We start from the raw sequence: 27,178 nt of genomic DNA, 5'->3' as shown, positions 1-27,178 counted from the left end.
TTGGTAAAATGCTATGCCCAAGATTACTATCCGAGTGCCGGCGGTGGGGTGGTTCAAATAGCCTCGGCTATCACCTCATTTTGTCCGGTCGTGATGGTCAAGTGGATTAAGGCGTCTTGTACATACCAGTTGCGTGGCATCTGGGAGTATGGGTTCGAGTCACTTCTAGGGTGTGAGTTTTCAGTTGCATATTGTCCTGGGGACCATTCAGGCTTGTTCGCATTTGTGTTCCTCACGTGTGCCCCAAAGAATGAGGTGATTTGGTAAAATGCTATGCCCAAGATTACTATCCGAGTGCCGGCGGTGGGGTGGTTCAAATAGCCTCGGCTATCACCTCATTTTGTCCGGTCGTGATGGTCAAGTGGATTAAGGCGTCTTGTACATACCAGTTGCGTGGCATCTGGGAGTATGGGTTCGAGTCACTTCTGGGGTGTGAGTTTTCAGTTATATATATATATATATATATATATATATATATATATATATATATTTATATATATATATATATATATATATATATATATATATATATATATATATATATATATTTATTTATTTATTGTGACAATAATCTCCTTGAAGAGAGATTTGGCCTGCTCTTTCCTACATCATGGTACTTCAGTACATCTACAACATCTAGATACTACAATCAAGAGTAATATATATTTAGTAGAATACGTTTCTACAAAGGGTATACGTACCCTACACTCGCTCTCTACCTCCCCCTACTCGCTGTCGCCATGCCACCTGCGTCGATTACCAAACTACCTCTTCCAGCCAACACGCTTCCCATTGGTGAGTCGGTGACTCCACTCGACTTCACCGCTATCTGCATAGCCGATGACTAAGCATGCACAAGCATTTGGATTTAGAATATGCTGTTCTCTCAAGGCTGATACATCTATCTAGTATACGCTCTGTGTAATAGTAGAGGTTTTCAGCCAGCCAATATTCTCAGCACCTTTTAATTCATTTTTTGTCTTGTTCATTGTAGAGTAACGTAACCATTGCTTTATTTTATAGTATTTTTTGACTTTGTAATTTTGTTTACTCGCACTGTACATAGCCAAGGGATTATGTTTGTTCATATTTGTTCTCAAGTCAATTAAAGTTTCATTGTTCATACGATTTGTTTTGCGTGTTTTCCCTTTTACTTGACCACAGGAGGCAACAGCCATGCAGTCAAATTTTTTTCTCTTTTTCTTTTTTTTGTAAATGTGATTGGCATTGACACCAGCCATTAGGGAAAATGCCGTACACCTACAATTTTTTCCATCACATTTAATGGGGGCCTGTCCTAGGAGCCTCACCAAATATTTGGTTTGATACAGTTGGTTTTCAATATTTTCATAACTTGTAATATTTATGTGGTGCTGTATATTTTGTGCATTCCGAGGGTAACATATTGTGAGTGTTGGATAACTGTGGATTATGTGGTAACTGGAGGCCTCAGTCACGCTCTTAATTGATCGTTCATCCCTCAGTATTATTACTCGTGTATTCCCCCTTTTTCGTCCCTAGGAGACGAAACTTTAGTTTGTCTTCGGGCCACGTACCCTATCTTCTGCAATCAGACCGAAGGAGGATAAAGAGGGCCATATTTCCTCTAGCACGGACTACGCTATTGAGTTGGGACCTCAACAGCAGTTCTCGTCACCAGTTGACACTCGCACCCCTACACGTCGGTCAGAGTTTATGATATTTACTCAGGTAGGGAATTGGGTTTCTTTTTCAGAGCACTAAGAACACTAATTCTGTAAGTATCATCTAGTTAAGTAGGAAACCCCTTGCTTCTGTCCTATAGAGATCCGGCAAGGTATCCATAAAATTCTTGGACTACCCTTTCCCTTTTGAAACAATCAAAAGTTTCATTTGTTTTCGAAACTATCAGTTTCATTTATTTAGTAGGATTTTCGTGCCCTTATTCGCGTATATTGAGTGCCGGGTACAAGATTTCCTGCGATCTTGATCGAATTATCACTTAACATCTAATATTAACGTTAATTGTTTTAACAATAACGATTGAATTTCCACAGGATAGTCACCAGTTACCATTTCATCCTGTTACTGACATTTATAATATCACAGGTATATTCGCTATACATTTATTTGCTATCTCAAAATGTTTCGTCTCTCAGCATTTCTTAGTGATCCAGCAAGTGAAGTAGGGAACTTTATTCATGCCAAGAGGACAGAATTACAAACTCTAGCACTTGAGTATCAACTAGATGTTCCCCATGGAGCCAACAAAAGTGAATTGCACAACATTTTCCTGGACCACCTTTTAGATGAAGGAATTATCGACTGATTCTCACGAGAACTATTCTATTGCAGATCGGCAAGCTCTGGCAGCTATGAAATTAAAGCTAGAACTAGCGAAAGTAGAACGAGAACGCCAAAAAGAAGCTTTTCAACTCGCTAATGCCGAACGTGAACAACAGAAAGAAGCTCTCCAGATAAAGAAAGACGAGGCTTCCCTAAGGAAGGAAGAACAGGCACGTGAGGCTGCCCTAAAGAAACGTGATGCTGCCCTACAGCGTGAGCGTAAGAGGGAACAGCTTGAAGCAAGAAAACGTCACCTGGAGATGCAACGTGAGCACGATAAGAAGCAAGCCGATAGTGTTCTAGAATACCGTAGACGAGAACTCGACTTGGAAATTACACACCACACTCAGCGCCAACAAGCTACAGCCAGTCTTCCAGTAAGCTTCATTGTCTGCCAAGCAAGTAAGTTAATGCCACCATTCGTTGAGACAGAGATAGATGTGTTTTTACTACTTTTGAGGCTCTAGCTAAAAGACTTAGCTGGCCTGAAGATCAATAGTCTATACTTCTCAGAGTGCATCTAACAGGTAGAGCTGCGATTACTCTCGGTACCTTAGCGTCTGAATATGACTACCAGAACCTATAGCAAGCAGTTTTAGACGCCTACCCTCTCTCCACCAAAAGCTACAGACGAAAATTCCGTGATTATCTAAAGGCAAGTGCTACCACCTATTTAGAATTTGCCAATAATAAGAAAAGATATTTCATGAAATGGCTTGAAGCAGCCCATGTTTCTACATTTTCAGACCTTGTCAACCTTATTCTAATCGAAGAATTCTTTCGACGTATTCCTGCTTCCATCCGTCTTCACTTAGCGGATAAGGAGGAAACCGACTACATCAGATGTGCGAAGTCAGCTGACACCTACAGCCTTATACACAGGTTGACAACTGACACATCTTCCAGTAAGAAATCTTGGCCTGATTATGACAATGTGAGTACCCATCAAGCAACTTCTCAATTATATTGTAAGTATTGCAAGCTCTATGGACATACCATAGATAAATATGGAAAAGCCCAATACAAAGGCTACAGTGAAACTCCTAAACCCAAACCGACTACTACTAAGTCCGATAAGCCTATGATGAATGTTGGTGTTCCTGTTAATGATCTTTCTCTCTTCAGCAAACACCTATACCCTGGAACTGTCTCTGCCAACAGTACAGATCCGGAGGGATGTTCTAAAGTGAAGATCTCGAGGGACACGGCTGCTCTTCAGTCTATCATTTTGAAATCGGCTGTGCCTAACATCACCTACACCGGGGAGATGGTCCTTATCACTGACCTCACTGCTACCACTCCGTATCCACTCGCCAGAGTCCACCTGGATTGTCCTTTCGTACAAGGTGAAGTCCAAGTCGCCATCCAGGAAAAGCCTTTTCCCATGAAAGGGGTACAACTTCCTCTGGGCAACGACTTGACCGAAGATCTGGAACCTTCCAACATGATCATCATGGACAAACCCCAGGTATGTGACTCGGTCGTGGAAAACTCCATCTTGAAGTATGTTCCAGCAGAGGTCCAAGAAAATGATGAAGTCTCTCCTCCGGTTTTGGTGACAACCCGTGTGCAAGCTGCCCGCCCACAACCAGCTGACTCTACTGCAACAGCTGTCCCTCAAGACCATCAGAATCTACCACCGAATCTTACTATGTTGGAGTTCCGTTAGTTACAGAGAGAGGATGCTTCATTAACAACATTATTCTTCCAGGCCGAGACTCAACCTGATAGTATTCCTGGGTTCTTCCTAGATAACCAATTGCTCTACCGGAGGTACGGGCCCAGTAAACTAACGGAGGATGACGATTGGGCTAATGTCGACCAACTAGTAGTTCCCACCAGCCTACGGCCCGATATTCTACACCTGGCCCATGGAGCACTTTCTCACTATGGTTTTAATAAAACCTATCACGGAATCAGACAAGACTACTACTGGCCAGGTATGATTAAAGATGTAAAAATTTATGTACAACAGTGTCATACATGTCAGATGGCAGGAAAACCAAACACCCCGATTCCCAAGGCTCCTATGATTCCTATGCCAATGCCTTCGGAACCTTTTCACAGACTCATCATAGACTGTGTTGGTCCTTTACCCTGGACCAGGTCTGGCAACGTATATATACTAACCATCCTGTGTCCAACCACCAGATTCCCCATAGCAGTTTCTGTAAAGAACATTACGGCTGCTACGGTGGTGAAACAACTATTGAAGATCTTTACCCAATATGGATTTCCTCGGGAGATTCAAAGTAACTGTGGCACTAACTTCACCAGTGACCTCTTCAAGAAGACACTGGAAGAATTCAACATCACTCAGGTATTGTCCAGCCCCTGTCATCCTGCTTCACAGGGTTCTCTTGAACGTAGTCATCAAACGATAAAATCATTCCTTAAAAAATTTTGCAATGAAACCATGAAAGACTGGGATAAACAACTTGACATCATCATGTGCATTTTCAGAAGTCTCCCAAATGAGTCTCTAGGAGTGCCTCCTTATGAGATGCTCTACGGACGTAAGTGCCGTACTCCTCTTAAAGCTTTTAAAGACTCTCTACGCAGTGCCACCTTCAGTGACCCTCAGTATGTGACTCAGTTTCTTCAAAACTTAAAGCACATTCTAGAGAGAGTACGTAAATTTGCCAATGATAATTTATTGAAAGCTCAAGATAGGATGAAGACTCATTTTGACAAACGCAGCAAAATCAGGAAATTTAAACCAGGAGACTTCATATATTTTGGCATATTTTCCGATCCCAGGTTCTCCATTGCAAAATAAGTTTTCAGGACCCTACCGCATCAAGGAGTGCAGAAACAACCATAACTACGTTCTTGAGACTCCAGATAGGCGGCGGAGGACCCAGTTGTGCCACGTCAATCTTTTGAAGGAGTATAAAGGTATACCCCCCACTGTGCTAATATCTCTCTACACTTTTAAAGATCAATACCTCCACAGGGAGACCTTCCCTGCTTCTCCTCCCGAAAGCACTAACTCTGAGTCGGTGCCTTCCAACTCGGAAATCCTTACTGATCTTCCTAAATATTTACAGGACTGTAATAGTGCTCCTCTCATCAAAGTTCTTAAAGAACATCAGAAGTTGTTCAGCGATGATCCCCAGGAGTGTAATGTGGTTCAGCACGACATTCAGCTGCTTCCTGATACCCGGCCGATTCGTCAACCCTTCTACCGTATCAGCCCGTACAAAAAGGAAGTTATGCATGCTGAAATACAGTACCTTCTGGATCATGGGCTGGCCACCCCTTGTGAGTCCCCTTGGACCTCACCCTGCATCTTGGTGCCAAAACCTCACGGTAAAGTACGACTATGTACCGACTATAGGAAACTAAACCTAGTGACCGTCAAGGATGCTTACCGTTTACCTCGTATAGATGATATCCTTGACGCAGTAGGTAATGCTAATTATTTGTCCCAAATTGATTTATTAAAGGGCTATTACCAAATCAGCCTGAGAGTGAGCTAAGGAAATATCTGCCTTCACCACTCCTTTTGGCCTGTACAGATATGAACGCCTTCCTTTTGGACTGTGTAACGCCCCAGCCACCTTCCAGCGAGCTGTCAACCGCGTCATCTACGGCCTAGATCACACTTACGCCTACTTGGATGACATCATTGTGGCAACTAACACCTGGAGCGAACATCTGCTCCAGCTGCCACGATTGTTCTCCAAGCTCCTGACAGCTGACCATACCATCAACTTGGGCAAGTCCACCTTTGCTAAAGGTAAAGTGCGTTATCTTGGTCATGTGATAGGGAGTGGCAGCATAGCTCCTTTAACCATTCTAACTCAGGCCATTCAGCATTACCCACAACCTACAACCAGGAAGCAGCTCCTGCGCTTCCTTGGCCTTGCATCTTACTATCGTAGGTTTGTGAAAATTTTTAGTATGGTAGGGACACCATTGATTAATATGACCAGCCCCAAGCAACGGTATCAATGGACCATTCACCAGACCGTTGGCTGTTACTTCTTTTAGGGGTCTGATGGTGTAGTGGGTTAAAGCGTACTAGTTATGGCAGCTACTGGAAGGTAGTTGTGCTTTCTGGGTTCGAGGCCCACTGATGGGTGTTGTCCAAAGATTGTTAATCTTCACTTGTGGTTTAAGCAAGTATGGGCTCATACACACATATATATATATATATATATATATATATATATATATATATATATATATATATATATATATATATATATATATATATATATATATATATATATATATATTGTGACGGTAAAGTGTTGGAGTGTTAATGTTCGGCTGTTTCAATAGCTGGGGGCAGGGCCTCGTCACATTACAGAAAAAAAAGAAGATCGTTTGCCCGTTTGTCTGTGGTAAGGTAATGGGAAGACACACAAAACATAAAGTATAAACAATGAAATTTTAATTACTCTAGAAAACAAGATATGAATAAAGACAATCTCTTGGCTTACGTAAAATTCAAAACAAGTCAACAAACAAAACAACATGAATAATTAATGGCAGTGAAATTTACTCTAAGACAAAAGGGAAAGTAATAGTAATAGTAATATAAATCAGGTGCTGAGAATACTGGCTTCAAGCTGCCACCTCTCTTAGTACACGACAGCCAGAGCTTTGTCTACTAGCGAGAGATGTCAACTCCATGGAGCACAGAGATATTCTGAGGAGTACGGCGTGTGCTGGACCAGACGTCGACTCAGGTAGTGGCGTGAGTGCAGGTGCGGCGACACACCAGCCAATCAGGAACAGGCAGGCGGAGAATTAGTAGTTTCCTGGTTTGACGGCGGGCGGGAGCCGGTGTGTCTGTTGGTGCAAGGTACGCATTGCTTCCTGGGCAAAACGTTTGGCGATACTGGTGGATGTATCTTCAATATAGTATCTTGTACTTGAATGACGTAAATGTTGTAGGGAAGAGTAGGCTCAATCTCTCTTGAAAGAGATTATCGTCACAACTCTCCCCCGAAGCCTGCGGTTCTGGAAGAAGTTACGTCTTCATGTGGTAGAGTGATAGTTGGAGTTGCTTTTACTTCATAGACTCTGGAGAGGGCGTCGGCTATGATGTTGTCAGAACCCTTAATATAGCAGATCTCCAGGTTGAAATCTTGCAGATATAAAGCCCATCGTAGAAGACGTTGGTTATTGAATTGGGTTTGATGTAAGAAGCGGAGAGGATTGTGGTCTGAGTAGATGGTGGTAGACCTAGCACCTTGTAGGTATGGAGCAAAGTGCTGGAGATTCAGGACGATGGAGAGTAGAGTAGCTCCTTCTCGATAGTGCTGTAGTTCCTCTGGTGGGGTTTCAACTTGTAGCTGTAGTAGCTGACAGGTAGAACCTCCTCGCCTCGTTGCTGAATCAGGACACCCCCGATGCCGGTACCACTGGCGTCGACATGAAGGATGAAAGGCTTGGTGATATCTGGCGAGGCGAGAATAGGATTAGAACAGAGGAGGAATTTGAGTTGTTCGAAAGCAACGGTTTGCTGAATGGTCCAATTATACCGTTGCTTGGGACTGGTTAAAGTGATTAATGGTGTTGCTACCGTACTAAAATTCTTCACAAACCTACGGTAGTAGGAGGCAAGACCAAGGAAGCGCAGGAGCTGCTTCCTGGTGTTAGGCTGTGGATAATACTTGATGGCTTGAGTGTGTGTATTTAACGGAGCTAGGCTGCCACTTCCTATTACATGACTCAGATAACGCACTTTACTTTTGGCAAATTGTGGACTTGCCCAGGTTGCTGGTGAGGCCGGCTGTCAGGAACTTGGCGAACAGTCGTTGTAGCTGGAGCAGATGTTCGCTCCAGGTGTTGGATGCTACAACGATATCATCCAAATAGGCGTAGGTGTTACCCAAGCCCTGGATGACGCGGTTGACAGCTCTCTGAAAGGTGGCCGGGGCATTACATAGTCCAAAAGGAAGGCGTTCATACCTGAAAAGTCCAAAGGGAGTGATAAAGGCAGATATTTCTTTGGCTCGCTCTGTTAAACACACTTGGTAATACCCCTTGAGCAAGTCCACTTGGGACAAGTACTAGGCATTACCAATGGCGTCAAGGATGTCATCTATCCGTGGCAAGGGGTATGCATCCTTCACAGTCACATTATTTAATTTACGGTAGTCCGTGCACAGGCTAACCTTACCTTGGGGTTTTGGCACCAAGATACAGGGTGAGGCCCAGGGGGCCTCACAAGGTGTAGCCAGTCCATGATCCAGGAGGTACTGCACCTCAGCACGCATGACTTCCTTCTTGCTAGGGCTGATTTGGTAGAAGGGTTGACGAACCGGCCGGGTGTCAGGGAGCAGTTGGATGTCGTGCTGAGTTACATTACACTCCTGTGGATCATCTCGGAACAACTCCTGATGCTCCTTGAAGATCTTGATGAGAGGTGCACTATGATTGTCCTGAAAATAATTATGAAGATCAGTTAGGATTTCCGAATTGGAAAGCGCTGACTCAGTGTCAGTGCTTTCGGGAGGAGAAGCAGGGAAGGTCTCACTGTGGATGTATGGCTCTTTAAAGAAAGAATATGTTATTAATACAGTGGGAGGAGTACCGTTAAATAGCTTCAGGAGGTTGACGTGGCACAACTGGGTCTTCCGCCGCCTATCTGGAGTCTCTAGAACGTAGTTGTGGTTGTTTCTGCACTCCTTGATGCGGTAGGGTCCTGAAAACCTGTTTTGCAAAGGAGAACCTGGGATAGGGAAATAGGCAAGCACGAAGTCTCCCGATTTAAATTTCCTTACTTTGCTGGTCTGGTCGTAATGAATCTTCATCCTCTGTGCTTTCAATAGATTATCCTTGGCAAAGTTATGTACCCTCTCTATAATGTGTTGCAGGTTTTGAAGAAACTGGGGCACATTCTGATGCTCACTGAAGGTGGCATCACGTAGAGAGTCTTTAAAAGCTTTGAGAGGAGACCGGCACTTACGTCCGTAGAGCATCTCGTAAGGAGATACTCCTAGAGACTCATTGGGAAGACTTCTATAGATGCACATTATCAAATCAATTTGCTTATCCCAATCCTTAGAGGTTTCATTGCAAAACTTCTTCAGGAGTGCTTTAATAGTCTGATGACTACGCTCAAAAGAACCCTGTGAAAAGAGAAAGATCATTAACATGAACACCAACATTCATCACAGGCTTACCGGACTTAGGAGGAGTCAGTTTGGGTTTAGTGGATTCAGTATTTCCTTTGTATTGAGACCTACCACATTTATCTATGGTATGTCAATATGATTATATATAATTATATGATTACAGGCCCCCATGAAATGTAACGCTTTACCGTCACATTTCATGGGGGCCTGTCCACGGAGCTTCACTCAGGTACTGGTACCAGATCGTAAATTTGTGGTAAACGTACTTGGCTTTGGTAAAGTAGCTTTTCACCATTTTCAATATTCAATTTTATTTTCATATGGTGTTGTGTGTATTGTGCATTCCGAGAATAGCATATGGTGAAGGTGAGACAACTTTGGATTTCGCGGTGACTGTAGGCCTCAGTCATTCTCTTAATTGGTCATCTCTCCCTCCGTGTTATTACTCGTGTTTACCATCTTTTGTCCCTAGGATATTTCTCATATTTTCGGCAGATCATCATATACCAGATGAACTTAAAGTAGCAGACATAGCCCCTCTACACAAGGGAGGGAGCAAAGCATTGGCAAAAAATTATAGACCAGTTGCACTAACATCGCACATCATAAAAGTATTTGAGAGAGTGATTAGGAGTCAGGTCACCAATTTCATGGAGACCAATAACCTTCACAACCCAGTTCAACATGGATTTCGAGCGGGAAGATCGTGCCTCTCACAGCTACTTGAGCACTACGACAAAGTCACTGAGGCATTAGAAGAGAAACAGAATGCTGATGTGATATACACGGACTTCGCAAAGGCTTTCGATAAATGTGACCATGGTGTGATAGCACACAAAATGAAGTCAATGGGAATAACCGGTAAAGTAGGACGCTGGATACTCAGTTTTCTGTCAAACAGGACTCAGCGAGTAACTGTCAACCATATAAAATCTAGTCCAAGTGCAGTGAAAAGCTCTGTACCTCAGGGTACAGTCCTTGCACCACTGCTTTTCCTTATTCTCATATCAGATATAGACAAAAATACAAGTCATAGCATCGTATCATCCTTTGCAGATGACACAAAAATCAGTATGAAAATTACCTCGGCTGAGGACATTGAAAAACTTCAAGCTGATATTAATAAAGTTTTCGACTGGGCATCAGAAAATAACATGATGTTTAACAGTGATAAATTCCAGGTACTCAGGTACCGTAAAAATGAGGACCTTAAACATAATACAGAGTACAAAACACAATCAAATGTACCCATAGTAGGAAAACATCATGTAAAGGATTTGGGAATAATAATGTCTGACGACCTAACGTTTAAGGAGCATAACCAAGCAAATATTGCGACAGCCAGAAAAATGATAGGATGGATTACGAGAACTTTCAAATCCAGGGATCCCATCACAATGGTTGTACTCTTCAAGTCACTTGTGTTGTCCCGTCTTGAGTACTGCTCAGTACTCACTTCCCCCTTCAGAGCAGGAGAGATTGCTGAAATAGAGGGAATACAGAGAACATTTACGGCACGCATAGACGCAATAAAGCACCTAAATTATTGGGATCGTCTCAAAGCCCTCCAAATGTACTCACTAGAAAGAAGACGAGAGAGATATCAAATAATATACACTTGGAAGATACTGGAGGGCCAAGTACCAAATCTACACAGTAAAATAACAACGTATTGGAGTGAACGACATGGAAGAAAATGTAGAATAGAACCAGTGAAGAGCAGAGGTGCCATAGGCACAATCAGAGAACACTGTATAAACATCAGAGGTCCGCGGTTGTTCAACGTCCTCCCAGCAAGCATAAGAAATATATCCGGAACAACCGTGGACATTTTCAAGAGGAAACTAGATTTATTCCTCCAAGGAGTGCCGGACCAACCGGGCTGTGGTGGGTATGTGGGCCTGCGGGCCGCTCCAAGCAACAGCCTGGTGGACCAAACTCTCACAAGTCGAGCCTGGCCTCGGGCCGGGCTTGGGAGTAGAACTCCCAGAACCCCATCAACCAGGTATCAACCAGGTATATTGGTACCCTGGTACTGTGGTCTGTCCACGGGTCAAGTGCACCTAATCTTCTGCAATCCGACGGTAGGTGGATAAAGAGGGCCATAGTTCCTCTCGCACGAACTTTAGTTGCTGAATTGGGACCTCAGCAGTAGTTCTCGTCACCAGTTGACACCTCGCACCCCTACACGTCGGTCAGAGATGATGATATTTACATTGGTAGGGAATTAGCCATCTTTTTCAGAGCACAAAAGTTCGCTAATTCTGTAAGTATCATATTTCATTTCAGTGGAAAAAACTTGCTTATGTCCTATAGAGACTCGGAAAGGTATGCCTACATTCTTGGACTACCTAATTCACTTTTGAGGCAATTAACTGTTTCATTTGTTTTAGAAACTCAGTTTCGCTTATTTAGTAGGATTTTCTTGCCCTTATCCTCTTACATTGAGTACCGGGTACAAGATTTCCTGCGACCTTGATTTATTAATCATTTACCATCTTGAAATTAACATTAATTGTTAACGATTCCACAGGATAGGTACCAGTTGCCACGTTGTCCTGTTTCTGACATTCACCATATCACAACAGTATATTCGTTGTGCATTTATTTGCTAATTTCACCATGTTTCGTCTCCAAGCTTTCCGTGCAGATCCAGCAGGTGAAATAGGGACCGTAAGTCGTGCCAAGAGGACTGAATTACAAACTCTTGCACATGAGTATCAACTAGAAGTTCCCTACCAAGCCAACAAAAATGAACTACATAACCTGTTACTGGATCATCTCTTAGAGGAAGGTAAGATTGACTCTGAAACTCACGAAACTTACTTTATTTCAGATAAAGCTGATTTGGCAGCTCTGAAACTCAAACTAGAGCTTGCCAAGATCGAACGCGAACAACAAAAAGAAGCTCTACAACTGAGGAAAGAGGAAGCCGCCTTGATGAAAGAAGAACAGGAACGTGAAATCCCTCTCAAGGAACGTGAGATTGCAAATACTCCGTGAACGTGAGCGAATACAGCGTGAAACAAAACAACGCCAATTGGAGATGCAACGCGAGCATGACAAACAACAAGCAGCTCTGGCTATGGAATGTCGTCAACAAGAATTCGCGTTGGAAACTACACACCTCGCTCAACGCCAGCAAGCTACCGCCAATCTTCCTGTCAGTTTCAATATCTCACATGCAAGTAAGTTAATGCCACCATTCGTAGAGACAGAAGTTGATGTATTTTTCACCACCTTTGAGACCCTTGCTAATCAACTTAGTTGGCCTGCCGACCAATGGGCAACCCTTCTCAGAGTACATCTTACAGGTAGAGCTGCAGTTACACTCAGTACTTTGGTGTCTGAGAATGACTACTAGACTCTGAAACAAGCAGTGTTGGACGCCTACCTTCTCTCCACCGAAAGCTATCGAAGAAAATTCCGTGACCACCTGAAGGCAAATACCACTACCTTTCTCAAATTTGCTAATACCAAAAGGAGATATTTTATGAAATGGCTGGAAGCAGCACATGTCTCTACTTTTGCAGAACTCGTCAACCTCATGCTAGTTGAAGAATTCTTGAGGCGTGTGCCTCCTCCTGTCCGTTTATATTTAGCAAATAAAGAAGAAACCGACTACCTAAAGTGTGCTAAGTCGGCTGACACTTACAGCCTCATCCACCGGCTGACACCAGAACCATCTTCCAGTAAGAAGTCTTGGTACAGTTACGAGAAAGTGAGTACCGATCAAGCTGGCTCGCAATTGTACTGTAAGTATTGTAGACTCTATGGACATACCATAGATAAATGTGGTAAGTCTCAATACAAAGGAAATACTGATTCAACTAAACCCAAACAGACTCCTAAGTCCGGTAAGCCTGTGATGAATGTTGGTGTTCATGTTAATGATCTTTCTCTTTTCAGTAAACACCTGTATACTGGAACTGTCTCTACCAACGGTTCAGATCCGGAGGGACGTTTCAAACTGAAGATCTTGAGGGACACAGCGGCTCTTCAATCAATTATTTTGAAATCAGCTGTGCCCCATATCGCCTACACCGGAGAAACCGTCTTCATCACTGACCTCACTGCTACCACTCCTTATCCTCTCCCCAGAGTTCACCTGGATTGTCCCTTCGTGACCGGAGAAGTCCAAGTCGCCATCAGGGAAAAGTCTTTTCCCATGCCTGGAGGGCAACTTCTCCTGGGCAACGACTTGGCAGAAGACCTGCAACCGACCAACCTGATCATCATGGACAAACCCCAGGTGTGTACCTCTGTAATGGATAATCCCATCTTTGAGTATGTTCCAGCAAAAGTTCAAGAGAGTGATGAAGATTCTCCTCCGGTTTTAGTGACCACCCGTGCACAAGCTGCACGATCACAGCCAGCTGACTCTACTGCTTCCGCTGTCCCTCAAGACCCTCAGAAACTACCCCCGAATCTGACCAAGATGGAGTTCCGTAAGTTACAGAGGGAAGATCTTACCGTGACACCATTATTTTACCAGGCTGAGACTCAACCTGACAGTATTCCTGGGTTCTTCCTAGAGAACGAGTTGCTCTACCGCAGATATAGACCCAGTAAACTGAAGGAGGAGGACGATTTGCCCGTTTGTCTGTGGTAAGGTAATGGGAAGACACACAAAGTATAAACAATGAAATTTTAATTAATCTAGAAAACAAGATATGAATAAAGACAATCTCTTGGCTTACGTAAAATTCAAAACAAGTCAACAAACAAAACAACATGAATAATTAATGGCAGTGAAATTTACTCTAAGACAAAAGTGCAAGTAATAGTAATATTAATATAAATTAGGTGCTGAGAATACTGGCTTCAAGCTGCCACCTCCCTTAGTACACGACAGCCAGAGCTTTGTCTACTAGCGAGAGATGTCAACTCCATTGAGCACAGAGATATTCTGAGGAGTACGGCGTGTGCTGGCCCAGACATCGACTCAGGTAGTGGCGTGAGTGCAGGTGCGGCGACACACCAGCCAATCAGGAACAGGCAGGCGGAGAATGAGTAGTTTGCTGGTTTGACGGCGGGCGGGAGCCGGTGTGTCTGGTGGTGCAAGGTGCGCTTTGCTTTCTGGGCAAAACGTTTGGCGATACTGGTGGACGTATCTTCAATATAGTATCTTGTACTTGAATGACGTAAATGTTGTAGGGAAGAGCAGGCTCAATCTCTCTTGAAAGAGATTATCGTCACAACTCTCCCCTGAAGCCTGCGGTTCTGGAAGAAGTTACGTCTTCGTGTGGTAGAGTGATAGTTGGAGTTGCTTTTACTTCATAGACTCTGGAGAGGGCGTCGGCTATGATGTTGTCAGAACCCTTAATATAGCAGATCTCCAGGTTGAAATCTTGCAGATATAAAGCCCATCGTAGAAGACGTTGGTTATTGAATTGGGTTTGATGTAAGAAGCGGAGAGGATTGTGGTCTGAGTAGATGGTGGTAGACCTAGCACCTTGTAGGTATGGAGCAAAGTGCTGGAGATTCAGGACGATGGAGAGTAGCTCCTTCTCGATAGTGCTGTAGTTCCTCTGGTGGGGTTTCAACTTGTAGCTGTAGTAGCTGACACTGTGGGACATTTGGGGCTTGAATCTAATTATTTAAATATTAATATAGTAAATTAAATTACGAAGGACCACCCGCTTTTAAAGTAAAGAGGGAAACTGTGAAATTATGATCATTAGATAATTCCTTGATGAACCAGTAACTATGGATAAGATACTAGAGAATATGATCATAGAAATAATTAATGGGCTGTATAATTAAATGAATCAAACCTCAAACACCTACATTGGGGGGGGGTTATTACTGGAACTCAGTACGTCCAGGAACTAGTGTGGTTCGTTCACTAATCCAATGTATAATAATCTAATCCTATGAATACTTATGAAATCATTATCGTTATCATTAATGGGAACATAGATTATGAACATAATAATAATAATCATAATAAACACATGTTAATCCAATAAACAGAGTTCTGCATGTAAAAGAGTACAGATAATAATTTAGAGGAATACAAAGGAATCTTAGCTTAATGACGATTCCTTAGAAGTTAGTCACGACGCTTCCTCTGATTCTCCTGGACTCGGCATGGAACACTAGGAGTTAATTAACATGAGAAAGGACAGCACGGAGAATTCTTCTCACACGCTGCAAAATAAATGTTTACAGTAGCAACAAATTAAACTACTGGATTTCTATGCTCAATAAATTAATATTAATGATAAATGAAGGATAATGACCTGTGATTTATTGTTGTTATACGTCGTCACGTCAAGCTACCCAGCTATAAGTCTACACCCTATCAGATGCATCAAATAAGGATAAGATACTTAGCTAATATGGGCACTGTGTAAGTTTAGGCTTGCCGAAATTCGCGTCCCAGGCTCTGGCTTAGTCTATCCTGGATAATGACGCGCTTCACTGGCCGGTCACGTGGAGTCACAAAGAACCAAAATTTAACAGGTTCCGTGAATGACACTGACACCAGGTGAAGGTATTGTCTGCAAGGCTCTTCACGCCTCACAGTGGCGACTTTCTTCTGGAGAATGGATAGCGTTTACCCTGATGACTGGGTAATGGCGTCTCCTCGTGAGCAACACGTGAACAGGTCCGCTCGGGAGCGTTTCAGCACGTGCACTGGCGTCTTCTCCCGCACCGCTCCGCGTCCCGCGTTTATTAACCAAATTATCATTATGGATATTATCATTTCTCGCGGTTGTGCTTGAAATGCTCGGGTTAGGACGGGTTTATTATTTTGAAGAGTTAAATATTATTATTTGCCAGTGCTTTGATAGTAAACGTATAATGGAGAAGAATTAATGTCTCTCCATGGCATTCACGCGTGACGTTAATTTTTGTTACTAGATAACTGCTATAACTTTAAACGCTCTATTCGGCTTTAGTTGGAGGTCAGTTTATCTGTAATTAATTATCACACAGAACACCGTTTGTTATAGAGAATCGAATTCAATTCTCAGGCACATTGGATATAAATGTGTTTATTACAATGAAATCTGACGCAATACTGGCGTCGGGTGACGTAAGAATTCTAGCCTATTGTACAGATGTAATTATTAGTACATGTGAATTCTACGTTGTGTTAATTTTACTTACTACAATGATTAGTAGAATTAGTAATAATTAATGAGAAGACAACAGTGTTGTATTCAGTGTTGGAAATTTCCAACATAACTCCGGGGGGAGGATTCTAGGGTCGTAGTGTACTGTGGAGTACTGACCTATCCCGAAGTTGGTATTAATATTAGTATATTAGTATGTTAATATGTTAGTATGTTAGTACACACATAACGAACGTCCCGTATTTATCAAGGACTTACAAGAAACTTAAGTCTTGCTAATTTCATGTCAAATGAAACATGTTATTTACAGCCTACACAATAATTAAAGATTTTAAATCACACAATTTAAACAACAGAATCTACTGTGATGTGAATATCCTGGGTCATAGTGACTTGTAATGGTTTGTTACGTGATATCACACCGCAGTATCATCATAGTTATCTAAATTGGATGTAATAGGAATTACTCTTGTTCAGAGTTGTAATAGGCTTGCAAATTCCGCCTACATTGTTGAGCAGCAGCTCTAGTGGGGCGGTTGCTCGGAGGATCAGAATTACTGTCCTCGGAAATTACTGGGGAAGCTGGATCTGGCTGATATTCTCGCTCAGCCAATTCAAGAGGAACCAGCTTCTCTAAAGTTTTTAGAGTAGTGTTGCCTCGGCATAAAACTTTCACTACTCTTAGGACACCTTGATGATCTGGATGAATGGCAACAATTTTGCCTATGGGCCACTCTGACCTTGGTCCATCACTGCAATTAGTACTAGGTCCCCTGGTTTTAATTGCACTTTATTGTAAGGACTCGAAGCTCCGTAGTGGTACTCTCGTAGAGCTGTGAGGTACTCTCGAGTCCACACCTCATTCCACCTGTTAATAACTCTGGAGAGATGCTGGTAGCTTTCCACCAAGTCTCCTCTGGTCACATGTGACGGGTCTACAGGGTCCTCTTCGGCTAAAGGGATGAGAGGGCTCAGTAGACCTCCATGGATCAAGTGTGAGGGACTCAGAGGTTCTCTCTGGGTGATATCATCAGACAGGTAGGTTATTGGGCGGTTATTGACTCGCGCCTCGATTTCCACAACAATAGTTTGGAGTTCGGAGTAACTGACCTTTTGTCTGTGTAGAGTTTTCCTTAGACACTTCTTGACTGTGCCTACCATTTGCTCATAGAACCCACCTTGCCAAGGGGCTCTCGGTGCTATGAATTTCCAGTGACATTGTCGTCTCTGTAGAACCGACTGTACTTCTGGGTGGTTCCAGACTTCTCGCAAACAAGTTTCTCCTGCCACAAAATTGGAACCATTGTCCGATATCATTAATTTGGGACAAGATCGGCGAGCAGCAAATCTTCGGAAAGCCTGGATGAAGGCTTCAGCACTCATATCTGAAGTGACTTCTAAATGTACGCCTCTGGTTGTAGCACACGTAAAGAGACAAATGTATGCCTTCACTGGTATATTATCTGGGTTACCAGTGAGAAGTAAGGCTCCTGTGTAATCAACACCAGTGGTTTCGAAAGGACGAAGATGAACCACTCTCTCTTCTGGGAGTGGTGGAGGTCCTGGGTAAGGACATACTCTAGCGTCGTATCTCTTACAGATTACACAAGATTTAATAATTGACTTAACTGTCTGACGACCTTGAGGAAGCCAGTACTTTTGTCTAAGGTCGGTGAGAGTATCTAACACTCCACCATGTAAAGTACCATATTGATGGTGATGTAAAACAAGAAGTTTAGTGATGATGTGGTGACGAGGTAGAAGAATTTTATTCTTTGTGTCCAAGTCAATTTTTGCATGAAGCAAACGTCCTCCACATCTTAGTATATTATGAGTGTTGGCATCATACCAGATACCTAGAGACTTAGTTAACTTATCTGGAAGATTTTCATATTCGCTTCCATGTCTCTTGTTGTGCACGTTTGATCCAGTAGAGGATGGGATTGGGAAACTTATGTCGAATTCCTATCTTAGCAAGAAAATCAAACACATGTGCAGTCACTCTTAATAATTTGCTTAAGTTAGAATAATGGTGAGGATCAATGGCTAATGTTCGTTGAGGTTCTGGTTCTTTCATGGGAGTGGTGATATTGGTCACTATGACTTGTGGCTTTTGTTTGGGCCACTGACCACCAACAAGCCATGAAGGTCCATTGAACCACAGCGAAGACTTGACAAGTTGTTTTAATGTTAACCCTCGAGATAAATAATCTGCAGGATTGTCCTTAGTAGGAACATGTCTGAATTTATATCCAGCAGATAACTCATGAATCTCCCTAACACGATTACTGACGTAGGGAGTTTTGTTGTTGTTGTTTCTTACCCATTGTAAGACTGCCTCATTGTCTGACCACACTACAATCTCACCAAAGTGGATATTATTGAGTGTCTTTGGCAGGCAATGAACCAATCTTACTCCCACCAGCAATGCAGTCAACTCCATTTGAGGCAAAGATCTCTTCTTAATGGGAGCAACTCTTGCTTTAGATGTGAGCAAAATTGATTGTGCACTATTAACTAAATAGGCTACTGCGCCATATGCTTTGCCAGAGGCATCGCAGAAAACGTGTAAAGTGGTGGGTAAGTTTGGTCCTGAAGCATTACGAGGAAATTTCAAAACGCCTAACTGATTAAAATCCGTTGAGAGTATTTGCCATTTAGCTTGTAACTCACTTGGTAACGGATCATCCCATCCCATATGTTTCTGCCAGCACTCCTGCATTAGGAGTTTGCCCCTTATTAATATAGGACTAAGTTGGCCTAAAGGGTCAAATGGTTGACTGACAAACGAGAGCAGTGTTCTCATGGTAAGGGTTGAATTATCGGTTTGTACTGACTTGACATTCATCTCGTCAGTACTGGTGTTCCATTCCACGCCTAGAACCTTTAATTGACTGGGTACCTGATAACCTGGAAATTCTTTCTCGATTACCTGGTTGAGCAGTTCATTATTTGAGGCCCATGACTGTAGTGGCATATTGGCTCCTAATAGTTCACGGTTAGCCTCATGGTAGATTTCTACCAGATCAGCTTGATCAGTAGTTGTCCCTTGGAAATTGTCGACATACAAGTTGTCGCTAATGTCTGCCTTATAGGGGCTGTTTGATTTCCTCAAATGTGTGTCAAATGTTGCTTGCAAAAGAAACGGTGAGGACGTAGCTCCAAATAATACTGAGGCAAAACGATAGGTGATTACTTCACTGCTAGGATCCAGTGGATCCTTAATCCAGAGGAATTTGGTGTAGTTACGATCTTCCTCCTGCAAACCTACTCGGAGAAAGGCTTTGCTGATATCAGCTGTATAGGCGAAAATACCTGTGCGAAATCATAACAGCACATCATGTAGCCTTTGTGTTAGGCTAGATCCCGTTTGGAGACATTCATTTAAGGACACACTGCTTGGCTTTACTTTAGCACTACAGTTAAAGACAATACGAATAGGTGTTGTCAATGAGTCTTTCACCACCGCGTGATGAGGTAAATAATGACCTATCTTTCGGTCATCGTTATCAACAACTTCAATAAATTTACTGTTCAGTTGTTGTTGGATGAGTTGATGATACATGTTCAGTTTGTCTGGCTGCTTCTGTAGACGTGTTAATTGAGACTGCAATTGTGAGGCTGCCATAAAATAATTTACTGGAAGTTGTGGATGATCCAACTTCCATGGGAGTCTTACCCAATATTGTTTATTTTCATAGACAACTGTATCCAGGTATTGCTGGTAAGTCCACGCATCATCAGGACTTGGTTGTTCAGGGATAATGCCTAAAGTGTCTAAGTCCCACAGACGATATATTGGTGGGTCAGACTCAATATCCTCAGATATTTCCCTGAAACGTAGGGGTGACTGTTCCAAGCCTAGTCACGCCACTATTATGTTATTAGATTGTTGGTTTGTGGACGCTGGACCTTGTCTGAAAAGCACCGGTCCTGTAAGCAATTTGCCTCCTGCGGACGACAACAAATTCATTCCGTGTTGTCTAGTGCATCCAGTTATAAACTTGTAATAATGATTCGCGCCTATAAGTATTCCAACATCTGTGAGGCAGTCAGAATTTATTTTATAATCTGCTAGCCTCACGCGGTTTCGTCTAAGATGTCTCGCAGTGCGAGCTAATCCTGTGACCTGCAGGTCTGTAGGAAGTTTACTACTACCGCTTGTATTGGACTAGTAGAAGATCCGAGTCTTACTAATACTTTAACTACCTTGTAGTCACGAGGTCCACTATTTGACAAGAAACCAGAAATATTTAACCTCACACCTTTGGCAGGTTTTAAATTTAACTCATCTACCAACTGTTGTGTAATGAAGGTTTTCTGTGAACCTTGGTCAAAAAGATCTCTAGTGTTAATTCTAGATCTTCGGTTTATTAGTCTAAGTTGAGCTGTAGGCAGAGAAGTATTATTGCCTCACTCAGTAGCAAGTACATTTACTTCTTGATGCACTTTGCAATATTGCACTGCGGTAGAATTCGTAGAATTCTCCCCAGTGGTCATGGTTGGTGTAGAAGATTTTCTACATAAGGCATAGTGGGGTACACCTTGGTTACATCTGTTGCAGGAACGTAGCTGCACTGCACATTTCTTGGGATCATGAGAGCCCATGCACTTGTGCAATTCTTGTAACCTTTTAACCCTAACAGTATAAGTAGGATAAACAGAGCATTGATAAGTGGTGTGTCCCTGATTGCAGAACAGACACCTTCTCTGGTTAATAGACTTAGTCTCTTTAGTAGACAAGTCATTGGTTATCTCAGAAGGAGACACCGAATATGTACCTACATTTCCACTTCTTTTCCCAGTGGATGTAGTAGTTTTGGATTTATATTTATTAGACTTATTTAAAGTCATTTTTGGTTTGACTGAAGTGTCAACTTGAGCTGAGTTACGATGGGAGTTAGTAGAGGAGTTTGAAACTTTCTCCCCGTCTTGGTTGGCTCTTTGTCTCTCGACTAAGGTATGAAGACCTTCTGTGATCTCTTTCAAAGTCAGAAAGGTCTTATTGTACATAGTACACAACTTATCTAAAGTTTCTCCTGGCAACTTTCGCCTAACAACTACTTTAGTCATCCATTCAGCTGACTGAATTTGGACTTTAAGGCTTAAGGCCTTGAGTAAAGACTCTAACTCTAGTCTGAAATTTTGGAGAGACTCTGTGGAATTATTAGCAGAAGGTAAATCTAGCAATTTTTGAACTAAGACAGTAACAGTTCTCTCCGTGTTATCGTAGTTAGTTTTGAGCAATTGAACAGCTGATGTGTACCCATCACTGGTCAGTGTTATATTAGAGATCACTTTCAAGGCTTCATTTCGTAACAGGCCTTGTAAATAAGTGAATTTGGTGGTTTGAGGAACGTTAGCTTTAGAGTCTACCGCATCTACGGATTTACTCCAGAAATCGTCCCAACTTTCTGTATCTAATCCTGAAAATGTAGGTAAGTCTAAAGTAGGTAGACGAACCTCTGGTAGTTGATTATTGAAGTGAGACCCCGTGTTACTGGCATTGGATCCAGATTGTTTTGCTAATTTAGATAATTATATCTCGAGTCTCCTCTTCGTACTGGGAGATACCGTCTACAATTTGACTTACTTCATCAGGATCGGTTTCTACAGTATTTATTAGAGCAATATAAGACTGACTTGTAGACTTGACTTGATCAAATTTCAGATCAGCTACTCTAACTGATGTCTCTAAGTGATAAGAGTCAATGGGAATATCTTTAGATAAGTTCTCAGCCTTGTTAATTAATCTGGTCAAATGACCTTTAAGGCCAATGTAGGTTCTCCTTAATTGCTCAGGAGTAGCCATGTTGGGCTTGGGTCCAAACTTCATGGGATTAGTATATGTATCACTAATGAAGCTTGGGTACTTGTTCATTAGTAGACAAGTAACATTAAATGTAGCCTAATTTAAAGTGGCTAATTAATACTTTACCTCACTTGAGGTTAAATGTACCTACCTAACAACAAGTAGCTAGATATTTTGTGCACTGTCTGAACTTCACCATTAGTTCTCGTCCGGTTAGCTCTTCTATATCACCATCAGAGTTAATGGAGATTATCCAGCAATACACAAAATAGACACACAAAATAATGAATACAAGAGAAATATTATGAAGACACTCCAATCAGAGTTATCTCAAAGTTTAATCCCACCCTGGATAGGGTCAGCACAAATAGTATAATACATACACTACTGACTAACTTAATTCTAGTCGTGATAATTCCTAATTAAGAACTATAAATTTATTTAGTCTGGGTTTGTACCAATTTCAGCACAATCTCAGCCTAAATTCTACCTAATAATATTGGTAAAGATTATTGTGGTGCAGTAAGGTGAATATAATTGTGCTGTATTTTTGGGTTTTTTGTTTTTATAAGAGTGCACTTACACACACAAGTGAAAACATATAAAGGTTATGAGCTGTTCCTCCTGGTGACCTAAAGATTCATACTTCTGTATGAGGTATAGGTCTAAGTGTTGTGGGTAATTAACTGTGTCCCACTAAAGCTACCTTATACATGAGGTGAAAGTAGCAATGTGTTAGTGTGATTTAGACTAACTGATGTGTTACACTGTTAGTTGACACAATTAATTAAATAGTTAGTCTAGCTTATATCACACAAGGATTAGTTATTAATGATTAATATTTGTAATTATAAATTTAATGCCTATCCGGTTCGATAAGGACCATAATGTGGGACATTTGGGGCTTGAATCTAATTATTTAAATATTAATATAGTAAACTAAATTACGAAGGATCACCCGCTTTTAAAGTAAAGAGGGAAACTGTGAGATTATGATCATTAGATAATTCCTAGATGAACCAGTAACTATGGATAAGATACTACAGAATATGATCATAGAAATAATTAATGGGCTGTATAATTAAATGAATCAAACCTCAAACACCTACATTGGGGGGTTATTACTGGAACTCAGTACGTCCAGGAACTAGTGTGGTTCGTTCACTAATCCAATGTATAATAATCTAATCCTATGAATACTTATGAAATCATTATCGTTATCATTAATGGGAACATAGATTATGAACATAATAATAATAATCATAATAAACACATGTTAATCCAATAAACAGAGTTCTGCATGTAAAAGAGTACAGATAATAATTTAGAGGAATACAAAAGAATCTTAGCTTAATGACGATTCCTTAGAAGTTAGTCACGACGCTTCCTCTGATTCTCCTGGACTCGGCATGGAACACTAGGAGTTGATTAACATGAGAAAGGACAGCTCGGAGAATTCTTCTCACACGCTGCAAAATAAATGTTTACAGTAGCAACAAATTAAACTACTGGATTTCTATGCTCAATAAATTAATATTAATGATAAATGAAGGATAATGACCTGTGATTTATTGTTGTTATACGTCGTCACGACAAGCTACCCAGCTATAAGTCTACACCCTATCAGATGCATCAAATAAGGATAAGATACTTAGCTAATATGGGCACTGTGTAAGTTTAGGCTTGCCGAAATTCGCGTCCCAGGCTCTGGCTTAGCCTATCCTGGATAATGACGCGCTTCACTGGCCGGTCACGTGGAGTCACAAAGAACCAAAATTTAACAGGTTCCGTGAATGACACTGACACCAGGTGAAGGTATTGTCTGCAAGGCTCTTCACGCCTCACAGTGGCGACTTTCTTCTGGAGAATGGATAGCGTTTACCCTGATGACTGGGTAATGGCGTCTCCTCGTGAGCAACACGTGAACAGGTCCGCTCGGGAGCGTTTCAGCACGTGCACTGGCGTCTTCTCCCGCACCGCTCCGCGTCCCGCGTTTATTAACCAAATTATCATTATGGATATTATCATTTCTCGCGGTTGTGCTTGAAATGCTCGGGTTAGGACGGGTTTATTATTTGGAAGAGTTAAATATTATTATTTGCCAGTGCTTTGATAGTAAACGTATAATGGAGAAGAATTAATGTCTCTCCATGGCATTCACGCGTGACGTTAATTTTGGTTACTAGATAACTGCTATAACTTTAAATGCTCTATTCGGCTTTAGTTGGAGGTCAGTTTATCTGTAATTAATTATCACACAGAACACCGTTTGTTATAGAGAATCGAATTCAATTCTCAGGCACATTGGATATAAATGTGTTTATTACAATGAAATCTGACGCAATACTGGCGTCGGGTGACGTAAGAATTCTAGCCTATTGTACAGATGTAATTATTAGTACATGTGAATTCTACGTTGTGTTAATTTTACTTACTACAATGATTAGTAGAATTAGTAATAATTAATGAGAAGACAACAATGTTGTATTCAGTGTTGAAAATTTCCAACAGACAGGTAGAACCTCCTCGCCTCGTTGCTGCATCAGGACACCCCCCGATGCCGGTACCACTGGCGTCGACATGAAGGATGAAAGGCTTGTTGATATCTGGCGAGGCGAGAATAGGATTAGAACAGAGGAGGAATTTGAGTTGTTCGACAGCAACGGTTTGCTGAATGGTCCAATTATACCGTTGCTTGGGACTGGTTAAAGTGATTAATGGTGTTGCTACCGTACTAAAATTCTTCACAAACCTATAGTAGTAGGAGGCAAGACCAAGGAAGCGCAGGAGCTGCTTCCTGGTGTCAGGCTGTGGATAATACTTGATGGCTTGAGTGTGTGTATTTAACGGAGCTAGGCTGCCACTCCCTATTACATGACTCAGATAACGCACTTTACCTTTGGCAAATGTGGACTTGCCCAGGTTGCTGGTGAGGCCGGCTGTCAGGAACTTGGCGAACAGTCGTTGTAGCTGGAGCAGATGTTCGCTCTAGGTGTTGGATGCTGCAACGATATCATCCAAATAGGCGTAGGTGTTATCCAAGCCCTGGATGACGCGGTTGACAGCTCTCTGAAAGGTGGCCGGGGCATTACATAGTCCAAAAGGAAGGCGTTAATACCTGAAAAGTCCAAAGGGAGTGATAAAGGCAGATATTTCTTTGGCTCGCTCTGTTAAACACACTTGGTAATACCCCCCCCCCCCCCTCCCCGCTCAGCTCGTTGTCGCCGTGTGGGGGCTTCGTGGGCGGCTGCTGGAGTGTGATGCTCCTTAGGACAGTCCTCTGTCCTTTTCTAGCCTTGTGCTCCTGCTGCCGTCCTCTCCAATTCTGCTGGGCACCTTTTCCTTTTCCTTCTGTTTCGTTTTTCTCCCCCCTCTTCTCCTATCTGCTTGCCGTTTCCTGCCGACCTTTTGCTCGTTCTGGTTCTTCCATGGACTTCTTCTATTTTGACGCCCGGGTGCTTGAGGAGGCATACTCATGCACCCGTAGAACTGCAGTACCCGACGTCGAGAGCGAGGGGAACCTTTTATTGTCAATCCCCTCTTCGTCACTGAACCCGATCTCGACGGACTGTCGGTTTCTTAAGGTGGCGTTTGTGGGGCGTATACTCACGACGCACCCCTAGGAGGCCCCGACAAGATCGGCGATAGCTTCTTGTTGGGTGTCCTGCCTCTAATTGTGGCTCCATGGTGGGTGTGGGGGCACATTCGTGAGTGAATTCTTAATTTCGTCAAGATGATAACCCCTGTTTCGGCTGCTTCTGGCTTACCTTTTCAGGCTCGTGGGGTGGGCGACCAAGCCCCCGAGTCGGTCCGTATTGGAAGACCGGGCTCTGTAGCCTCCGCTGCATTGGGCCCCGACCTTGCTCCTCCTTTGGCCTCTCTGACTCCTTCCCCTGGCTCCCCTCCCTCCTCTGTGGTTGGGTCGAGCCCCAAGCCCCCAGTGGCGACTACCTCGTTCCCTGGCGCGGCTCCTTCTCTAGTTGTAACTACTGCGCCTTTTAACCCCTCTCTCTCTGGGGGTTCTCACCGCCGTCCTCGTCACGGCCGCCCTCGCTCGATTCCTTCCAGTTCTGCTACCTATCAAGCCTTGTTTGGTCCCGCTTCGTGGGCCAAATATTTTTATCTCCTCCCTCTTGATTCTGCGCCTCCTGACGATTTCTCCCTTCATCGACATCTCATTGATTCCGTGGATGCCTCCATTACTTTCAACCCCACTCGTCTCGGTACACGTGTCGTTGCTGCTCCTTCTCAGGATGCTGCTTCCCGCTTGGCTGCCTTATCCTGCCTTGGCGAGACCCCCGTTCGGGTCTCGAAGAACGCTCAATTGAATGCCAGTGTTGGCACTATTTTGCTCCCGCCCCATGTTGCAACCGGTGTTCGGGACCTGCGCGACTGCCACGACGATATTCGCCATATCCTCGCTGCCCAGGGCCATTCTATTCTCCAGGTGGACACGTTTACTCGTCCCCCTCGTGGTAGTCGCCGTCAACCCCTCCGGGTTGTGAAGATTACCTTTGATGGTAGGACCCTTCCACCCTCTGTCATTCTTGCTGGTGCCAGGTGCTCTGTCCAGGAGTACATTCCTTCTCCTCGGCTCTGCAACAAGTGCTGGAGGTTTGGGCATGGTGCCCTCCGCTGCTCCGGGACTGTCTCTCTCTGTCCTTTGTGTGGTGGCGAGGGTCACTCTAAGTCGGAGTGCACTTCTCCCCAGGCTCGTTGCCTCAACTGCGGTGAGGCCCATCCTACCTTCTCCCGTGCGTGTGTCCATTACAAGCTTGAGGCAGCCGTCCTCAACCTGAAGCACCGGGAGCGTTTATCTTTTCCTGAGGCGAGGCGCCAGGTTCGCCGGCTCCCGCCTT

The 27,178-nt window shown here is 43.0% G+C and overlaps 1 protein-coding gene across 1 annotated transcript in view; it reads left to right on the top strand.

Moving 5' to 3' along the window:
* The first annotated feature begins 740 nt into the window (after positions 1–740).
* The window catches only part of LOC138371774 (calponin homology domain-containing protein DDB_G0272472-like), a 33,657-nt gene continuing 7,219 nt past the window's right edge, over positions 741–27,178 (top strand). Inside the window, exons 1-6 of the mRNA XM_069336796.1 lie at positions 741–795; positions 2,139–2,252; positions 2,335–2,727; positions 3,072–3,259; positions 3,695–3,989; positions 12,259–12,402. Coding sequence (XP_069192897.1) covers positions 741–795; positions 2,139–2,252; positions 2,335–2,727; positions 3,072–3,259; positions 3,695–3,989; positions 12,259–12,402 — 1,189 coding nt within the window. The remainder of the gene's footprint in view (positions 796–2,138; positions 2,253–2,334; positions 2,728–3,071; positions 3,260–3,694; positions 3,990–12,258; positions 12,403–27,178) is intronic.

The sequence above is a fragment of the Procambarus clarkii genome, chromosome 36 (genome assembly GCF_040958095.1).
Source record: "Procambarus clarkii isolate CNS0578487 chromosome 36, FALCON_Pclarkii_2.0, whole genome shotgun sequence".
Classification (NCBI taxonomy): domain Eukaryota; kingdom Metazoa; phylum Arthropoda; class Malacostraca; order Decapoda; family Cambaridae; genus Procambarus; species Procambarus clarkii.
The sequence above is the reverse complement of the archived record's forward strand: the minus strand, read 5'-3'. Positions and strand labels throughout refer to the sequence as shown.